The sequence below is a fragment of the Oncorhynchus keta genome, chromosome 5 (genome assembly GCF_023373465.1).
Source record: "Oncorhynchus keta strain PuntledgeMale-10-30-2019 chromosome 5, Oket_V2, whole genome shotgun sequence".
Lineage (NCBI taxonomy): Eukaryota > Metazoa > Chordata > Actinopteri > Salmoniformes > Salmonidae > Oncorhynchus > Oncorhynchus keta.
The window spans coordinates 13,468,124-13,488,664 of record NC_068425.1 but is presented as its reverse complement, the minus strand read 5'-3'; the positions used below and the strand labels follow the sequence as shown (position 1 = coordinate 13,488,664).

General features: G+C 40.2%; 1 protein-coding gene across 2 annotated transcripts; it reads left to right on the top strand.

Annotated features, from left to right (window-relative positions):
* Window positions 1-319: 319 nt before the first annotated feature.
* On the top strand, window positions 320-20,116 carry LOC118365301 (uncharacterized). Of its 2 annotated transcripts, none has more exons than XM_052518754.1 (55): window positions 320-386; window positions 1,183-1,271; window positions 1,454-1,479; window positions 1,744-1,772; window positions 1,887-1,944; window positions 2,055-2,186; window positions 2,319-2,518; window positions 2,617-2,720; window positions 2,842-2,954; window positions 3,091-3,306; window positions 3,757-3,831; window positions 3,928-4,190; window positions 6,045-6,141; window positions 6,960-7,094; window positions 7,197-7,399; window positions 7,548-7,651; window positions 7,772-7,887; window positions 8,035-8,202; window positions 8,298-8,329; window positions 8,432-8,529; window positions 8,631-8,659; window positions 8,806-8,830; window positions 8,924-8,951; window positions 9,033-9,120; window positions 9,272-9,418; window positions 9,632-9,843; window positions 9,934-10,058; window positions 10,203-10,321; window positions 10,420-10,575; window positions 10,668-10,876; window positions 11,022-11,107; window positions 11,772-11,899; window positions 11,997-12,122; window positions 12,261-12,451; window positions 12,572-12,666; window positions 12,902-13,035; window positions 13,130-13,254; window positions 13,463-13,580; window positions 13,755-13,967; window positions 14,112-14,282; window positions 14,447-14,602; window positions 14,732-14,781; window positions 14,961-15,093; window positions 15,370-15,452; window positions 15,616-15,745; window positions 15,832-16,022; window positions 16,157-16,247; window positions 17,217-17,340; window positions 17,448-17,641; window positions 17,754-17,909; window positions 18,034-18,167; window positions 18,391-18,542; window positions 18,696-18,790; window positions 18,899-19,112; window positions 19,353-20,116. In XM_052518754.1, exons 2-55 carry the CDS (start codon window positions 1,202-1,204, stop codon window positions 19,424-19,426), a joined length of 6,741 nt encoding a protein of 2,246 aa, XP_052374714.1. In that variant the 5' UTR covers window positions 320-386; window positions 1,183-1,201; the 3' UTR covers window positions 19,427-20,116. The 2 variants fall into 2 exon arrangements, with proteins under 2 accessions (XP_052374714.1, XP_052374715.1); XM_052518755.1 differs by having other exon boundaries at window positions 363-381.
* Window positions 20,117-20,541: the final 425 nt, after the last annotated feature.

Sequence of the window (20,541 nt, the reverse complement as noted above, 5' to 3'; positions counted from 1 at the left end):
AACAAGTGACATCAATAAGGGATCATAGCTTTCACCTGGATTCACCTGGTCAGTCTATGTCATGGAAAAAGCAGGTGTTCCTAATGTTGTGTACACTCAGTGTACATGTATGCAAAAACATGTACTGGAAGAATTACTTTTTGAATCCTTTTGTCAGTTTATTTATTCAGATTTTTATAACTTTATGTTGGTATAGCTAGTTTGTCAACTTTGGTTGTCCTTAAATCCAAGTGAAATCTCATCTTAATCTGTGTTTTATGTTGGGTTGCTTGTTGTTCACACCCTTCCCCACCCTTTTTGAGAAATGTTCCCTGTGGGTGTCTCATATGTCACCACTTGTCCATTCTCGCTCAGTGGTGCCTCACATCGTCAGCCAGTTAGGTCAGGTGAGCCCTTCAATTGTCCTTTTACTATTGTGAATATGATCAAATGTTTATTAAAAACTTAAAGGATTCAGTTTTCACTTTGCAAATGATGAATAGATGGATGAACATAGGGATTTATTCTTGAAAGAGATTAGTTTTGCCAAATTATTGTATGTCGTTTATTTTGACAGATTTTCCATACCTATGATAGTGTTTCATATTAGCTGTAACTGATAGTCAAAATATTTTCCCCTCGATATGATTAATTAGAATACATGCCTGGGGATAGATGGAGTTACCCTGTCTTTACATTGAACTCTTATTACTGTCATCTTTATATAGGAATACTTCAAAATCATTTTTGGTCTCAGGAAATTGTCTTTGAATTATTAAATAACTTTTAGACAAAGTTTTGGTTACTTATTTGTTTTTGAACACACACTAGATGCCCTTGAAAGCAGATGACTGTTTTAGAGGCTGCGTGGGTGGCATTGTACCGTTATCACAACAGGTGACCAAACTATCTCTAAATGGGTGGAAAAGGACAAAAAGACAACGAGAATAGAAATAGCTAACAAACCATCTTTTCAGTGACTTGCACAAATCAAGAGATTCTCATGTAAAAATCTATGTCAATATTCAGCATCGGTACAACAATTTAACATGAATATGATCTCTGTCGGGTGTCCGTTTTACTACGGCTTTTTGAGTCTCTCTGCCCCTCTGTCATTGGTTGTGGTATAGTATGGGGAAGAAACACGGTGGATTAGGTGTGAATCTGTTGTGATTTCACCGTGACTGTCGTTTGACATTAAAGGTAGTTCTTGGATGAACCAATGACTTGTGGTGGCAAAATGAGACATCGTGGGTATTGTCTTGCCCTCACCTTAGCTGTCCTGGGATCAGGTGGGTAAACGTCCTTCTCCTCCATTGTTCACTTTGTTCTTAATTGATCTACAACATGCATAGGAGACCTTTTCTGACACCCTTAACATCCAAATAAATGGCTGGCACTCAATATTACACTTAAAACAGAGCCATGTTGCCTACTGTTTCATGCTTTCATTTGAATGTTCTGTTTATTTTAGGTTTCTTCGCCGTTGGGTCAGCCCAGGTAACATACATTATTTTCGAGACACTGTAACAGGATCTTCAAGATCTTAAAAATACACTAGCTCTTGTTCCTAAAAAATAAAACAGGTTTTGCTAAGAGCCTCTCAATTGATGAATGGTGGGATCGGTTGTCGAGAATATGCTTATTGTGGTGTACTTAGTCATCGAAAACCAGTTTGATTGTGACATTTTGATTAAATCCATGTGATAATGTCAATATGTTTCAAGCCATGCTAATATCACAATGCTTTTTTTTTTACTCAAGTGTATTACATTGTGCGATGGGGGAAATAGGTAAGTTAAATCAAATTGGGTATGTTTCTTGTTTCATTGCCACCGTGGTCATGTAACACTGATTAGACAGGGGGCTAAGAGATTGATTTAACTTGCTATCTATGTAATCACTAGCACCCATGGAAACATCACCGGTGGAATGTGTAACAGGACTGAGGGTTCGTGTGCTCCCGTGAGTTCCCCCCCTAAATGTTACACTTCGATAAAAATCCCCAAATACCTCAATGAAAATTGCTAAACAAGAGATTCATATTTGCTCCTCTGTATCTATATATTTTTTAGTTTTCAAATGCTACATTTGACAGCTTCCTAAGCTGTGCTGGGCTGAGGAGGATTAACGACACCCAGGAGCACATTAACAGACTCAAAGAAATTATGGACGTGGCCTTTCAATTCTACTCAGACTCCTTCATGGTACAGTACAACAAGAGAGAGACATTTGATCAACAGTTTCAGGGGGAAATTGACAAAATACCTTGAATGTGTTATGAAAGCATGAAGTGGACTTTGTGCTTTATGCTGACATCACTGTTATTTTCCATACAGAGTTTGAGCAGGGATCTGCAGCCCATCCTGGAGCTGATCAAGGGGCTCAGCTTCAATGCCTCAAAGCCCAGGTTCCACGACGTCAACTTCACCAGAGTGTGGTTCCAGCTCAAGCTCAGGCCACGCCTGGCCTCTGTCACCGAAAGCCTCCTCGCCTGTCTCAGCACCAGCGACCTCACCTGCCAGACCTACCAGGCTCTGTGAGTTTCCCATTTTCCCAGTGATGTTTCTGTTGTGTTTCCCATACAAACCACTATTATGGAGGATAGTGATTTGTTGTTGTTTTGATCATTTTTAGTGTGAATGAATTGGATATGAATATCCTGAGTATGGACCCTCAACGCCAAAGGATAGTCTACACGTCCTTCATGCGCAGGTTTCTCGAGAGAAATGATACAGCAGGTAGGCTATTTATTTCATTATGAATGGATATTGTCACTCAGTATATTGGAATTGTTGACATTTTGATGAATGTGGTAATCTGTAGGATGTGATTGAGAGTTCTGTTTGTGTTCTGAAAAAGGATGCCTTGTCCATGGGAACAGCAGTGAGCAGTGGCTGATGCGGAACTTTGGATCCTTCTCTACCTTGGTTGCCTATGAAGACTTCTTTGCACTGAACATTCATTTCAGTGGTGTAAGTGTTTAACTCTATGCGGGCTCTTAATAAAGCAGGGAGTCTAATGTCGGGAAGATACAAGATGCCATTAAGATGTTATAGGATGCCACAGGAAGTTCATGACCAATCAAGACCAATGTTCTCTCTCCCACAGCTATCAGTCCTGGCACTGCTGAGCCCGGAACAGAAGGCAGAGTTGGTTCTTCACCCCGGAAATGGAGACCTGGACAATGGCACTATCAGCCTGGTCTTCCAGAGTCTGCTTGGGCCTCTAATAAACAATGCTCACCTGAATCAGTCGATGTACAATGCAACAATGATGTCCAACATGACTGCTGGCAATGCCACAGGACCACATGAACTTGACAGAGTGAGTTATGTGTTTTTTTTTAATAATGTTTTTTTACTTGGATCCCCATTAGCTTTAGCAGAAGCATCAGCTACCCTCCCTGGGGTCCACAAAAAAAACACAAAACAAGTAACAATACACTGATAGACAAGGACAGTCACACAAATTTCAAATACAAGGATATAGAAACAATACAACTAAAAATATATATATATATTTAATATGTGTGTTAGTGAGTCTGTGTGCATGCGTGTGTTTATCGGTCTCTTTTCTGAGGTGGCAGGTAGCCTAGCGGTTAAGTGGGACTAATTAAACAATCTGTCGATGTGCCTTTGAGCAAGGCACTTAACCCGAATTGCTCTGGATAAGAGCGTCTGCTAAATGTTAATGTCAAACAAGGCTATTTCTTTTGCTGTCATCAACTCCATGTACAGTATGAGCCAACTAATGATTACAAATCTGTGGTTGCAGACTCTAAATGACTTCCTGTCATTCCTGAGGCCCTTGGGTAGTTTCATCAAGACTTTGGTGGGCAGCATTCAAGTGGTATGTGTTGTCTTTTACAATCTCACAAGTATGAACAAATGATTTCCTTTTCCTTTTCCAATCTGAAACTATGTACTATGTACTGTCTCCCCACAGAGGAATGTGAGCTCTGAGAGACAGCATGTTCTGGCCCAGGCAGTAGTGAACTGGATCCTGGTAGAGCTGGCTGGACACATCTCCCCCAACTTCACACTGACAAATGAGACCATCCCCAGCCAGACTCCCTCTCTCAGCAACTTCAACATCACCAGCCTCAAGGACTGGTTCCAGCATGTGGTCCTCCCTGCCCTGAACCGCTTCCAGCTCAACAACCAGACTCAGATCCCACACGACCTTACTGCTGTCTTCAACCAAGTCTTGTGAGTTGAATAAATATTTTATGTTATTAGCCTTGTGGACTTCGTAGACTTTGTCTAGTTCACATATTCCCAACCTGGGGTACACATACCCTCAGGGGTATGCACAATGCCATCTGGGGTACACCAAATTAAAATATAATTAAAAAATATATATATATTTTCCAACTGGGCTATACATTTGGGTGAGTTTTTTTCTCTCGCCTGAGTAGCCTCGTTTCACAGCCGAAAATAAAATACATTTTTTGATTAAATTAGTGTTCAGCGAAATAGTAACACAATGATTAATACAGGTAGCCTAGTCAAATAATTAACATCCAATCACATTAACCGTTACTCTCTTGCGGGAATTCCATTAACGGTCCATATGTAGCCAAACGTAGCTGATGTTCATGTTGGTATCTGTACTGATAGCGCAAAAGCCATGACAGGGAGACATAGATGAGTGGTAACGCGCGTGCAAGCAGTTGCTCCCTACACTACTTGGGTACACTGCAGCATCCACCGAGAGGCTTTCGCTGCCAAGGGAACGCCTGACAGCTTGAAAGACGTTTTGGACACTACAGTGAAAATGGTTAACTTTGTTAAAGCAAGGCCCCTGAACTCTCGTGTATTTTCTGCACTATGCAATGATATGGGCAGCGACCATGTAAGACTTTTACAACATACAGAAGTGCGCTGGTTATCAAGGGGCAATGTATTGACACGTTTTTTTTAATTGAGAGACGAGCTTAAAGTTTTCTTTACTAACCACCATTTTCATTTGTCTCACTGCTTGCATGATGACGAGTTTCTCACGCGACTAGCCTATCTGGGTGAAGTTTTTTCTCGTCTGAATGATCTGAATCTAGGATTACAGGGACTCTCTCTCCTCAACTATTTTCAATGTGTGGGACAGAATTGAAGCTATGATTAATAAGTTGTCTGCATTAACAAGGACAACACACAGGTCTTTCCATCATTGTATGATTTTTATTGTGCAAATGAACTCAAGCTTACGGACAATGTTAAATGTGATATAGTGAAGCACCCGAGTGAGCTGGGTGCGCAATTACGCAGGCACTTTCCCGAAACAGATGACACAAACAACTATATTCATTATCTCTTTCATGCCCTGCCTCCAGTCCACTTACCGACATCTGAACAAGAGAGCCTCATCGAAATTGCAACAAGTGGTTCTGTGAAAATGTATTTTAATCAGAAGGCAATACCAGATTTCTCGATTGGGCTGCGCTCAGAGTATCCTGCCTTGGCAAATCGCGCTGTTAAGACACTGATGCTCTTTGCAACCATGTACCTACATGAGAGTGGATTCTCGGCCCTCACCAGCATGAAAACTAAATACAGGCACAGACTGTGTGTGGAAAGACTGAGACTCTCTCCAATACAACCCAACATTTCAGAATTATGTGCATCTTTTCAAGCACACCCTTCTCATTAACCTGTGGTGAGTTATTCACAATTGTCGATAAACTAATAAGGTTTTATATGTAAGATGGTTAAATAAAGAGCAAAATGATTGATTATAATTATATTATTATTTGTGCCCTGGTCCTATAAGAGCTCTTTGTCACTTCCCATGAGCCGGGTTGTGACAAAAACTCAAACTCATTCTTATGTTTAATAAATGTATCGTATAGTTTGTGTGTGGCAGGCTTACAATGATGGCAAAAAAACAACATTTGAGAGTGCACTGACCCTGGTGCTAGAGGGGGTACGCAGCTAGAGGTTGAATGTTTGAAGGGGTACGGGACTATAAAATGTTTGGGAACCACTGGTCTAGTTGATTCCGATCATTTGAATATGATCATTTGTAATATTTTGAACTAAATGTTATGCCTCTATATTATTTTTCAGCTCATTAAATCCTCCAATGGGTTCTAACTCTTCCATGTATTCAATGGTTGGTCCCATGGATGTCTGTCACATTGGCAACAATGATGATATGTGCTCGGTGAGTTTTATTTGCCACTATGTACACCTTGGTTAAGTCCTCATGATCTCTTATTCAGTATGGGATCACTATCTAGAGAAGGCTTTGTGGTTCATAGCCAAAGTATTTCAACAATCTAGATTGTTCTGACAAAATCATTTCAACCAAATACACTGACGTCAAGTAGGCCACTCCTAGTTGATAAGCATCATTTTTCCTAATGCTACTATTATGGGTGTTTGTTCTTTCATTGTTGCTTGTTATCTTAAAGGTAGACTCAGCGATATGACGTAGGTGAACAAATTAAACAGCATAGACTCTTCACAAAAAGGTGCTATCTAGAACCTAATAGGGTTCTGCTGTGGTCCCCATAGGAGAACCCTTTGAAGAACCATTTTTGGTTCCAGGTAGAAAGCTTTTAGTTCCCTGTAGAACCCTTTTGGGTTCAATGTAGAACCCTTTCTACAGAACCCAAAATACTTCTACTTGCAACCAAAAAGAGCTATCCTATGGGGAGAGCCAAAGAACCCATTTGGAACCCTTTTTTCTAAGAGTGTAGTAGGTCCATTTGCTCAACACCTAAGGGTGTTGAAGAGCAAAGCTAAACTCCCCACATGTTTTGGTCCCGTACCTATGGGGTTCTAACAGCGTGACACTGTGTGTGACGGGGTGGGAGCCAAGTCTTGCATCTCTCTCATCATCTGCAGAGCTGCTCGTGGCAACATCATTTTGCTGAGTCTACCTTTAACTTAAAAAATGTTCTTACACAGGGTACTTCCGATTCCAAAATCCTTTTAAATTGTATTGACTTTATGATGACATGTCTTCTTCTGTCACAGGTGTCCCATGCAGCAGAAAACCTGGCTGTGGTCTTGAGATGTGTGCCCCATTCTAACCTGAGCCTCACTGGAGAAAATCTGAAACTATTGGTCACAGAGCTATCCAAGATACTGACAGGACCACACACAATGATGGTAAGAATACTTTTATTTTCAATCATCAGAGATTCAATTAAAGTCAAGACAAATGTCATGTTACTGTGACATTTGACCCATTGTGAAATCCTTCCCTTTTAGAATGACAGTTCGGGTTGGCCCAACCTCACAGACTTGTTTGGCCAGCTTCCGACAGATGGCTTCAGTGCTGAGAACCTTGGTGATGAGAACTTCATCCGCTTCTGGTTCCTGATCAGACTGCGGCCCCTCCTACCTTCAGTGTCAGAGGAGTACCTATCCTGCCTCAGCACTAAAGACTTCAGCTGTCAAGCCTACCAAGCCCTGTACGAACAACACAAAGACAACCACAAATACATTTTTCAGTTCATAGACATATTTGTTTCATCATTTTCTGCAGTATCAATGTCACATATCCTATTGATAATACCAAAAGTGTGAATTCTGAGATCCTGATTTTCTCATTACTTACAGTGTCATGGGGCTGAGTGATCACATCTCATCGATGGATGAGATGAGACAGAAACTGGTCTACACACGCTTCATTCACCCATTCCTCTCACAACACCGATATTCAGGTATTTATTTTGATATGGCGATTTGTTTAATTTAGGACTGATTTTGTATGTCTTTTTTTCAAATAGTGCATTGAACTGAGTGAACAAGCTAATATGACACATTGCATACTTTTCTTTCAGATATGATGGGATGTCTTTCCAATGGGAGTTTGGATTCAATTAAGAGACATTTTGGGAGATTTTCCATTTTCGCACCGCTACAGCACTTCTTTGATGTGCAAAGAAACTTTTCTGCAGTAAGCATTTACATGACATTCTGCCAAATCAGAACATTTCTAGAACTGGACATCTTTAAGGGATCAGGAACATGCTACGTGATCAGGTCTTTGTAGCACAATATTCATCAGTATTACAATGATGTGTGTGTCTCCTCTCTCTATCAGCTGGAGGCCCTGCCAGCTCTCTCTCCAAGGCAGTTAGCAGAACTGGTGCTGATGCCCCACACTCCAACTCCACAGAGAGATGACATCATCAACAGAGTCTTTGACCACCTCCACAACGACACCAGACTCCGAGACTTCCTCCATGAGCTGCAGATGCTAATAAGAGGGGTACTGTCACTACATTAAGCACACTTTATATGATATATTTGTTTGGGCATATTTACGTTTTACTAAACTCCTTCTGATTTTTTTTCTTCTCACAGGCTAGCCTTGAGTGTTTGTCTTTCACAAGCATGTAAGTATCAGGAATGTTTGTGGGGGAAAAAATAACACCCACAATGTCCAAGTTTGTATGTTAGCAGAGTTAATTACATCTGTTTTTATTGCTCCTCCAAAGTTTCAACAGGCTGGACAGGGCTGCTACATCGGCCCCATCTGATTTGGGACCAGTCATCAGAGACACACAGGACTCCGTAATGGATGCTGCTCCTCCGGGTGAGTCAGAATTTAGATATGATCATGTGACTATGAGCTGTGACTCAATGGAGTATTTTTCCATGTCCTGACATCTATTGTTGGTGTTGTCTTTACATCAGGTTGCAACGTCGTTCCCTTCAAGTTTGGGGTGAGAAATGTCAACAATGTCATTATATTATCATTATGTTTCAATGAAATCATTTGTATTCTTCAACAATAAATGTACTATGGTCCAAATGAAATATACATAATTGAATTGTATGAGATTGACATTATTCCTGTTCTTTCCACCAGTGCTCTATGACCCCCCCAGTCAATGGTGAGGCAGTGTTTTGAACACCATATCAGATTTTGTTTGATTACCTTGTAACTCAGAACGTTGATAGTAATTCATATTAATCTCCTATTGCAGAGAGCCACATCTGTGCTGGAGTGAATACGTGAGTGCTTACCCTGTAGAATAGCCATAACAAATGTAAAGACACAGTTTATTCATGCAAGTCTTGTTTCCCTTCTCGCAGAACTAATCTGGAAAACTACATTGCTGGCACGAATATGACCCTTATGCTCTGCAACTTTACCATCCAACATTATGCTTGCCTACCTCAGGTTTGACACTAGTCTACGTTGTGTGTATTCATGAAACCCACTTTCTACATGCAACATGCTTGATTTGATTTGATTACATTTTTGAGGTGGTGATTGAATTGATTTCCAAAAATGAATGTCCTAATGTATGTGTTTCTTTGTGCCCTCTCAGCGTACCCAGCTAAAACCAGAGCAACTCTCTGAGATCCTGCAATGCAAACTGTCAGGCAACCTGACCTATCCCCAAAAAATGTGGAAGTTGTTCTTCACCAAATATTCTGCAATTCTTGATGAGGCTCTTCACAGGTTTTCAAACATGGTAAAAAAAACAAAGTTTAAAAACTCTGATGTGTTTCGGCTGCATGGCCTTTGTCAGGGAGTTCAAAGATATGATAATACTTTTGAACAGCTCCTTTTGAAACATATTCTTTAAGAGTTTCTTGAATGTGTACTCTTTAAAAAATATATAATGTCAGAAGATTGTGGATGAAAGTCTTTATCCAAGAGAACTTCTGATTGTCTTTGTGTTCAGTCTTACCAGCCCAGCGGCCCATCCATCTCTCTGGCGCTAGATGTATTTGGGGAGGTAGTTATTGACCAGTTTAGTCAACATGACCTGAGAAGCCCAAACCACACCCGCAAGTGGTTTCTGACGAATCTTCGACCCTTCCTCCCGCAAGCCTCCAGAGAGTTCCTGTCCTGTCTTAGCACCAAGAACTTCACTTGTGGGACCTACCAGATTTTGTATGTGAAAACATACATTTTATTTCAGTGTGGTTGACTATTTGCCCTCTCTTGATCTAGTACTTCAATGTGGTGTCTTTGCCTTCGCAGAGTGGAAGCTCTAGGTCGTCAACCAGCTAACCCTAACCCAGCTAACTCAGCTATGGACAGACAAAGACAGCTTTTGATCTACACTGATTTTATTGAGCACTTCTTGAGGCGCAATGACACTGAAGGTACATTTAAATAATTCTGTAACGTCAATGATCCCTGAAAATGTAATTTTACTAAAAGCTCTGTGAAGACAAAGGAATTGTAATCAGTTAGGATAGAAAGACATATTTTTCTCCAACCTTTGAAAATATTTTTTATTGTTTCAGACCCCAACTGTGTCAACAACTCAAACAACAGCACTGACTGGCTTAAAAAGTACTTTGGGCCATTTGTTCGTTTTGCACCCCTAGAAGAACTCAAACGACTGCATGGAAACTTCTCAGTGGTTGGTACCAGTTCATGATCTTGACCTTTTGAACTTACGGATTCATCCAAGAGTCATTTGTAACCAGTTTGAATCCATGTTTTTATTTCACTGTGTAGGTGGATGTCCTGCCTATGCTGAGCCCCGTGCAGCTGGGGGAGGTGGCCTCCACCCCTGGTCAGCTCAGAAACCCTGGAGATATCCACATGATACTGATTCATGTGCTTCCCAGAGATCTGGGCGAGTTCTTTGACATTGTTTCTCCAGCTGTTGAGGTATGGATGAGTGATGGTCAAGTCTTATACCACTGTCTTATTCCCTATATACCTTTGCTTAGTACAATCCCCTCATTTGCTTCTGTCTTCAGGGTCTTCACCTTCCGGTGGATGTGCGTCAGGTGCTCCTCCAGCAGGTGTTTGACAATGCCAACCTATCAGATCCCTCCATCAAAGACCCTGAAGTGCTGGTGTGGTTGGGCCAGAGACTCCGCCCACTTTTACCCAACTTGACAGAGGAGCATGTGGCCCCTCTCTTCAACATCGTCAGACACAGAGGCTGCAACATCAGCCAAGAAACGTAAGATCAGCACAGTGTATTATAGAAACACTAATAATTTACAATAATGTGATGCATGTTTGCAACTGACCTTCGTGTACAGTACATTACTGCTCTTAGTTGTGCTTGACAATGCATATCAATGGGTGGTTTCTGTCACCTACAGAGTGGCGTTGCTGAACTCTATCCTACCATCGCTGTCCAACGGCACACAGGCTGCTGTCCAGCATCAAATAATCATGTCTCTCAGAGGTATTCACCAAGTCATCATCTCCAGTGGTGTAAAGTACATTAAGGAAAAATACTTGAAAATACTACTTAGGTCGTTTTTGGGGGTAACTGTACTTTACTTTTACTTCATTATATTTCTAAATAACTTTTTTTTTAAACTTTTTTTTTATGTCATCATATCATGCAAAACTCATCATGTTTGCCTGCTTGAACAGCAATAGCTCAGATGCACACGAAAACATGAAATGACCCCAGGAATCAATAAGTTCAAGAGATGCACAAAAATTATATAACATTTAAAATGGGTGAATCTTTCCAGACAGCTGGGTGATACAACAACATATTACAATCGTAGCAAGTACATCTTTCCTCAACAAAGTGTGAGTTACCAGTAAACAGTACTAGTATCTCACTTTACTTTGTAAAGTGACTATTCTACTGGATGTCATAAGGTGAATGCACCAATTTGTAAGTCGCTCTGGATAAGAGCTCTGGATAAGAGCGTCTGCTAAATGACTTAAATGTAAATGTAAACTTTACTTCTCATGATCCTTCTCTATAATTCTAAATACATGATCATATAGAATAATGGGTTTTATATACTATGGTCTGAGGGCTGCAGTTTTGGGCTTAGTGCTGGACCAAATGAGGAACGAGTTAATTTACAGTATCTCATTGTTTGCAGAATCAACTCCACTACGTTGCTATAGGAACAACAGCTTCTTCATGTTCCTGAGACAATCCTTCCTCAACTTTACATTCCCAAAGTTGACCAACTTCCTCTCCCTTATTCCACCACAGCGGGAATCTGAGGTACAGTACATTGAACTTGTTTCAGCTGCACTTCAACTTTTGGAAAGTGTGTACTGGCCTAGAATCACTGTGTATCCTATGCTATCTGTGTTTCCAGCTGCTCAACACCATACATCCCTCAGAGCTCGGCACCTTCCTCAGGAAGCCAGAGGTGGTGGACAACAAGACTAAGCTCTGCACAATCTTCCAAAACTACAAAAAAACTCCTGAGTTCTTGGAAACCGTAAGGACACACTGCTGATTGTGGTCACCATTTTCAACCACTCACTGAGTATCCCTTTCTTAGGATTTACTGAAAGAAAAAAACTCTTAAATGGTGCGTTCTCTCAGTCCTTTGACTTTGATCATTATCTGTCTGTAGGAGAATCTTCCGGATGATGTGAAGCGTCCAGTCCTGCCCTGCGTCTGGCCTTTGGCTCTGGCCACTGATGACAAGGCTGAGGTTGACCGCTGGTTTGACAACAGACTGAGGAACTACCTGAAGTTCCTCAACAGAGCCCTGCTCCAGTCCCCTGACACACTCAACGCCTCCTGCTTACCCTTCAGGAGACTGTAAGCTATCACACTGGAAATACCTTACATTTACTGATGCTATTACACACAAATATCGACATCATTGAACGTGAATAAAAGGAAGAAAAGTTTGCTGACTGTCTGCTGTGGTTTTCACAGTGTGTCTCTACTGGGATCCAATCTCACTTTCAATGGCTCAGCCATAACTCAAGATGATGCGTACAGCACCATAAAGACCTACCTCAACACGGGAAGTGAGTGTTTTAGTACTTACTACTGATTACTCCAGTTTACATTATGCATATATTTATTATTGCACTTTACACTTTGAATGCACATTTTCAACATAAGGTCTGTTACCAAAGAATATGCATAAATTCTGCTTCATGGCAGATATTCCTCAAGGATGTATGCCTTTTATTAAAGCAGCATAAATTATTTCTCACATCAAGTACATTAAACACATATTTATTGATTTCTGACTTGTAGGTTCAGCAGCACCCAAGTGTTATAGTCCCACTGACCCAAATCTCAACTCCACTGCCTGGTTCCTTAACTACATTGGTGTGTTCATCACTTTTGTGACCGTTGAAGACTTCGACACATTTGGCTCAGAGTCAACGGTAAGCCCATGCACCTGTCTGTTTTGATGAAGGGGCATCATATATTACCAAAAATATATAACCAAAGGTTTATCTTATTGTTTGTTTTTTACAGCTACAACTATTTGCCGTGAACCCTGTCAACATTAAGTTGTTCAATTTCGCTGGAGCTCCTCAAAATCTGACTAAACGCTTTACTGAGCTTATCTTCCTGCAGAACTCCAACTTCCTCCCACTGCAGTGAGTTTTGAACAGTAGCCACTAAAATGATTGGTTTTATGTTACTAACTCACTTTATTTCTTGCGTTTATGTCAAGGGTATGATAACAGACAACAGTCTACATTGAATCTGAATGACGCTATGGTGAAATTGGGCATGACATTCTAATCCAAGTTAGTGTTACTAAGTGTTTTATTTCATATTTTTGTTTTGTTCCCATATCTTTAGGCTTCCACCACACTTACAATGTTTTGTCCCAGCCTCAGCTTACTCTAAACTCAATGAGTCAGAGAGTGTGGTTGTCCTGGGCAACCTGAACCAATCCTGTACTAACGTGGACTCAGAGGTGAGCACCATCAGGATCTATCTCCATTTTTGTTACACCTTAACCTTAGACCTGTGTTTTGAACACATGGAAATGAAATGTTACAGTATGAGCCATTAATTCCATGTGATCACAATCCATTGATTGGTTAAATGATACTGTTACCTAATCTTCGCTGATGTCATTTCCTTCCAGATTTCTTCCGCACTGGCATCGAATATCCAAATTGTCAATTCGGAATCAATCACAGCCTTGGGCCCGCAGGTCACAAGTCTGACCACTGGACAGATCACTAAAGCCCCGCCCAGTGTGATTTTACAATCCCTGAGTACTCTGAGCAATGTTCCTGGATGGAACTTGGGACAGTCCTTGTTCATCATACAGATTCTCATCACCCAAAACTTCCAGGTGATTTACTTCTTCATAGGTTTATTGCTGGTGGCCTATTGGTTGTGAGCATCATTCACAACCATGATTCATGCTTTAAACCATTCCATCCTCTCTACTTCCAATGTAGAGGATATTTCATAATTTAATGTTCTCTTTCTTCAGATAAGCAATAGCGACAGTTTAATAAAACTGGGCTCTTTAGTGGGAGGTCTTCCTACCCAAACACTCATCGCAATACCTGCGCAGCAGGTTCTAACAACATCCACCAACCCAACATTTGTTACCAACATGCTGACTGCTCCAACAATTGTGCAACAGATCTATGTTAATAAGGTTTGTACTTGGCTAGCTAACAGCAGCTAGACTAACTGATGTGAAGTAGGCGTTATGAATTTCCCTCCCAATATTTCTACATGCCTCATTTAAATCAAGGGTAATCAATCATAATAACAGTATCCATTTTGAAATGTTGACACGTTTTTGTATTACTTATTCAGATCATCACAGTCGACATGAAACCAACAGAGCTGATAGTCAATGTCCCAGATGAAATGGCAACCGAAATTCCCAGGAATCTACTGAATTTCCCAACAACTGGAAATCAAACACTCACTGCTCTGAACATCAACAAGAAAAAATGGAAACCTCAGCAGGTAACTGAGGGGTTTGTGGTATTCAAAAGCTGTGTAGACCTTCAATATTTACACGATTATACAGTGGTGAACATGTGTATTATACGTCTATACATGTTTCTGCACCTCTGTTTCTCTCTGTTTCATTAGGCTGTGCTGTTCTTTGATACAGTAGCAAATGGATTGGATGAGCCTGATGAGTAAGTGTAACAGTGTTTAGAGAATGTTGGTCCTGACCAATAGCTGAGCAGAAATCATACATGTATCATTTTCACATGGGGATACATTTGTATAATGTACTTGAACAAAAAGTGGTTATGATGACATTTATAGTTCATGTACTAACTCTAATGAATGTACTGCATTGATTTCTTTGTAGCCTTTCTGAGTATGTGCTTCAAGGATTCACTTGCTCTCGTGTCCAGACTTTCAACAAAATAAAAACTCAACGTCTCATCAGAGCTTGCAGACGTAGGGCCGGTCGAAGAAAGGTGGTTCTCAAGGAGACACAGGTGAATATATAACTTTTTCTACATAAACTAAAGGTCCCTCCCTACTCAATCAAAACCGGTAGCCAGGCCACCAGATTACATTGTTAATGTGCCTGTATGAATTATGACTGTTTTCATTTATTTTTCATGGCTACATGAATCCAAGCATGTATTCTCTCAACACAAGAATGACAATAGTTACTGGAAACCTAGTAACATGTTTTGATTGAATATGTTTCTCTGTTTTCAAGGAGCTTATTTTACAGACATATGAGGAAGTAACATTTTGTTTTACAGCTAACTTGCATGTGGAACAACATCAAAGGTGAAAGTCCTCAAGATTTTGTCAACTATCCATCAGATATGTTGCTGTATTACAGGTAAGTTGGTCATGTCACTGACATTGTAAAATAAATTGTAAATGACGGTAACTAATGTTAGATGAACTATTTACTGTTATTTTTTTTACGCTGACATAACCAAATGAAAATGCCTCATAAATTAACCATAAATACAATGTAAACTGTGTGTATCTTTCTCCAGCTACACCAACATACAACAGACCAACTGCAGATCCTACTTCATTGAAACAGGACGAGCAGACTTCTCCGTCCTGTCCAGCACGTTAGATGGAAGAAAGGTTGATCTACTGAACAATGCCAAAAAGTGCCTGGTGAGTTATGTATTCAAGACGAAAGAAACACGTTTCCGACTGAGTGTTTAAAAGCAGTGATTATGACGAGTTTTGATTTATTCCAGAACATCAAAGGGACACAGCTCAGTCGAGATAATCTCGAGGTCCTGGGCAACATGGCATGTACTCTGGATGAGAACTACATTCAGAGCTCTGACTCTTACATCCTGGAGAAACTGAAGAACTGCAATGACTTCTCCGATCAGCAGATTACAGCTATGGAGACGGTTATCTGCAGTGGCAACACCACATATGGGTATGGCACATTGCTGACATCGGAGCTGTGCTGATTTGTATTCATGTAGAATACACAAAAAAAAATGAAAAATCAACGCATTTTTGTCTATTGATTTTTTCTCAATCAGTCTGTATGTATCCTTATCTGTTCAGAAACCCAAGCACATGGACTGCAAAAACTCTAGAGCAGCTTGACATTCTTCCACTGTACTTAACAGAGAACTTCTGGAAACACATCAGCACGGTATACTATACGTGACAATTGCGTAGCACTTTGACATTATGTTGTATTCAAATCAAATTGTATTTGTAAAAAACATTTATCACATTTATTTATAAAGCCCTTCTTACATCAGTTGATGTCACAAAGTGCTGTACAGAAACCCAGCGTAAAACCCTAAACAGCAAGCAATGCTGGTGTAGAAGCACGGTGGCTAGGAAAAACTCCCTAGAATACAATAGGTGTAGAAGCATGGTGGCTAGGAAAAACTCCCTAGAATACAATAGGTGTAGAAGCATGGTGGCTAGGAAAAACTCCTTAGAATACAATAGGTGTAGAAGCATGGTGGCTAGGAAAAACTCCCTAGAATACAATAGGTGTAGACCTTACCGTGAAATGCTTACTTACAAGCCCTTAACCAATAATGCAGTTTTAAGAAAATAGAATTAAGAAAATGTTTATTAAATAACTAAAGAAAAAAAGAAAAGAAAAGTAACACAAAAGAACAATAATGAATATACATGGGGTACCAGTACCGAGTCAATGTGCGGGGGTACAGATTAGTCGAGGTCATTTGTACATGTAGATATATGTAGATGTAGGGTAAAGTGACTATAAATAGATAATAAACAGCGAGTAGCAGCAGTGTAGTCAGGGTGGCCATTTGATTAATTGTTCAGCTGTCTTATGGCTTAGGGGTAGAAGCTGGTAAGGAGCCTTTTGGACCTAGACTTGGCTCTTCGGTACCGCTTGCCGTGCGGTAGCAGAGAGAACAGTCTATAACTTGGGTGACTGGAGTCTTTGACAGTTTTTGGGCCTTCGTCTGACACCGCCTAGTATATAGGCCCTGGATGGCAGGAAGCTCCCCGATCTTTTAAATTACATAATTTGAGTGACATAATTTGAGATTGTTACCCATCAAAATTTGAAAAGCTCTCATTTACCTTATATGCGTCTCTTATTTATTAATGTGTTCTCTTTTGACTGAAACAGCGGAATAAAAGCACGTTCCTGAAGAAATTCATGAAAAGACTACGTACAAACAAGACAATGAAGAGGAAACTGAAGAAGCTGTTCAAAGAATGCACCATGTCTTTGAGATCCAAACGAAGCACTGGTAGGTTTAAATAATACCAGGTCAATATAGCTGTTCTGTGGTTTTAATAGTGGAGCCTCCTTTATGACATGAATGATCACATTTCTTTTCAACACTTGTCTATTTAGTAAATGCATGTCCAGACTCCCTTGGCAACATTACTCAAGTGACCATAAGTAATGACGCGTTCCCCTTTGGGTATGACACCACCACGTTCAACCACTGTCTGAGTGCCCAAGTAGTAATGGACAATCTGGCCAGCCTGACTGAGAAGGTAGATGATGATGACATGCAAAAGGTCATTTTGGAGAAGCTACACCAGGTATAAAACTTTACTGACACAAAACAGGAAATCACAACAGATTTCAAACTCACAGGTTGCCAAGAGGTGGTCATTCCGTAACAGCTCTTTATGGTGTGGTCTTGTCCACTAGGCGTACCCCAAAGGCCTCTCAGACCAGCAGGTTCAGGTGCTTGGGTCGGTGTCTCGCGTGGCTTCCATGGAGCAGATTAACAAGTGGAACATCACTACAGTGGACACGCTAGCAGCACTGATGGACAATGGCAATGGAGAATGGGACTCCGCCAAAGTAGGGATGTTTAACTTTACATCAACAATGTCTTTAAATGGTGTTTTTTTTAAACATGATAAACATTTTGCTTCTAAAAAGTGTGCATTTAAATGTATCTTTCATCTTCCTTTTTCCATTTCAGGCCAAAGTTATTTTCACCAAGTTCTTAAGTGCTGGCAATTCGCTTGGTGCCTCTGCACTGAATTCAATTGGAGGGCCTAACCTGTGCGCACTGGACCTCAGTGTGTTGCAAGGCATCAGAAATGACAGTCTCCGGTAAGATCATCTACAGATCTTGCTGTGTGAGAGAGTTACATTGTGGTCGAGTCATGCAAGTCACTCCACTTCACATGTATCTTTGTTGTGCTCTTGCAGTGGTTGACTTCAACAGAGTATCCAGGCCTAAACGCTCCGTAATTGATGTTTGAACATTTTCATATGCTTTTTTTGTTCGCGTGTTCATAGTTTGTGTTTTTCTTGTGCCTTCTGAACACAACAGAGATGCAGATGCTCTGGAAATCACTAGCTGTTCCTCAGCGCATAAGAAGGCCTTCTTTGCAGTAGCTGAGACCGCCTTTCCTATCAACTTCGCCCAAACCCGGGCCACTGCAGATCAGCTAACATCCTACCAGCTTATTCAGACATACCTGGGTAAGGGTTCCATTTTCTGCATACATAGAGAAAAATGATGGTTTCGTGGATATAAATGTGATTTAAAAGATTTAGTTCACTCGGGCTGTGACATTAGAGAACACTTGTGCCACCCCAGTCCTCATTCTCACCACGTTTGTTGCCCTTTTTTAGGAGGTGCCAATATCACCTACATACAGAGTCTGTCTAGGGTCAATATTAGCATGGACATCAACACTTTTATTGGTTTGGATTCAGCTGTCGTCCAGGTATGTGCTCATTCCCGTAACCATACCATTCATCAATGACCTGTGATGGCAGTGACTCATATTCATTGTCATCTATCAATTTTTCTGTAATTCTCTGCCTCTAAATAGGCTCTTAGTGTGAGTGAAGTGTCTGGACTCCTCGGCTCCAACCTAAATGACCTGAAAACCTTTGGGAATAACACTGTAGTGCAGAACTGGGTCTCAAAGCAGTTACAGTCTGAGCTTGACAAGCTGGGTATCGGTCTGACTGGAGGAAGGGTGGATTCAAACACCACCCCCATGATAACAAATACTGCCACCACCATCCCCAATACAACTTCCGGTAAGGTGTCAAATGTTGCATTAATGATTAGCATTCTTTGCCAGTGCTAAATCCATTTAAAAAAAGTGATTCCATAATAATTTGGTTGCAAGGAGGGAAATTAGTTATATGTAATGTACCGTAAACATAATTTTACTTATAATGTATAGGAATGTATTTGGGAACAGACAGTAACAGTAATGACAGAAGACATGCAGATCTTAACCTTGTTTTTCTGTTCTCTCTCTCCTTATCTTTTAGGCCAGAGCAGAGGCACATATCCAGTTCCTCTGCTTTTCCTGTTTGGTCTCTTGTTCATTGTAGTGCAAATGTAGATTCTAACATTGCAATAGAAGCATTATAATTTAGGCCAGGTTACAAAATCATATCACGTTATAATATTACATCTACTTGTGTCATCTATTTATAAAGAAGACATTAAAGCTGACATTATATTTGACAGCCAAATGAGTGCAGTATGCAATAAATATGCCATATAATATAGTGTTTTATCAACTACATTGCTCCAATTGTATTTTATATTGGTTAATCATTAACATTAATATATCTACTGTAGTCTTTTTTATCAACTACTTAATTTAAAATATATATATATATATATGATTTTTGTTTATTTCATTTTGTATGTTGGGAATGGGAAAGAAATACACATTAATATGAGGGTGTTCTGTTTTTTACATTTATTTCACCTTTATTTAACCAGGTAGGCCAGTTGAAAACAAGTTCTCATTTACAACTGCGACCTGGCCAAGATAAAGCAAAGCAGTGCGACACAAACAACAACACAGTGTTACACATGGAATAAACAAACATACAGTCAATAACACAGTAGATAAAGTCTATATACAGTGTGTGCAAATAGAGTAAGGAGGTAAGGCAATAAATAGGCCACAGTAGCGAAGTGTGTTTTACTAAGAAGGGCCACTTTAACCTGCCAGAAATGTTCTCAAAGAAAGGGAGAAAGATGTGACTTTTCAATTAAAATGAAAAGGTGTCCAATTTGATTTTCTAGTTTTATATTTGCTCGTCAATGTCATTATTATTTACGGACCATGGTTTTACAATAGTTCACAATAGTGATAGGCCTAAGAAACTGAATGGGTCAATCAGGATCAAAGAATTCAAATGCATTTGACAAAACGTGTATTCCCTATGCCCATCATCAGCAAGTGAAAATACCAGAGAAAAAGAGACCCAACTCGGCAGAAAATCTTTCTCGCTGCAGCTGGTGGCGTTTTTTCGTTGTTTAGCCCACCATGCAAGGAGTTTTGGTAGAAAATAAATAAATAATGAGATGGTTGAATTGGTTCATCAACAAAAAATAATGGCTTATTTTCTATGTGAGGTTTATTTGGTCAAATATAACTTTTTAAAATTGTTACGAGTTTACTAATATAAGTAGGACACGTAACATCCCGGCAACTTTGAG

Excerpts from the sequence above, each read along its gene's own strand:
- LOC118365301 (XM_052518754.1), top strand. The coding sequence starts at position 1,202 with ATGACTTGTGGTGGCAAAATGAGACATCGTGGGTATTGTCTTGCCCTC. Across the intron at positions 10,877-11,021 it reads TGCAACATCAGCCAAGAAAC|AGTGGCGTTGCTGAACTCTA; the intron begins GTAAGATCAGCA and ends TGTCACCTACAG. Across the intron at positions 16,248-17,216 it reads TCTGGAAACACATCAGCACG|CGGAATAAAAGCACGTTCCT; the intron begins GTATACTATACG and ends TGACTGAAACAG.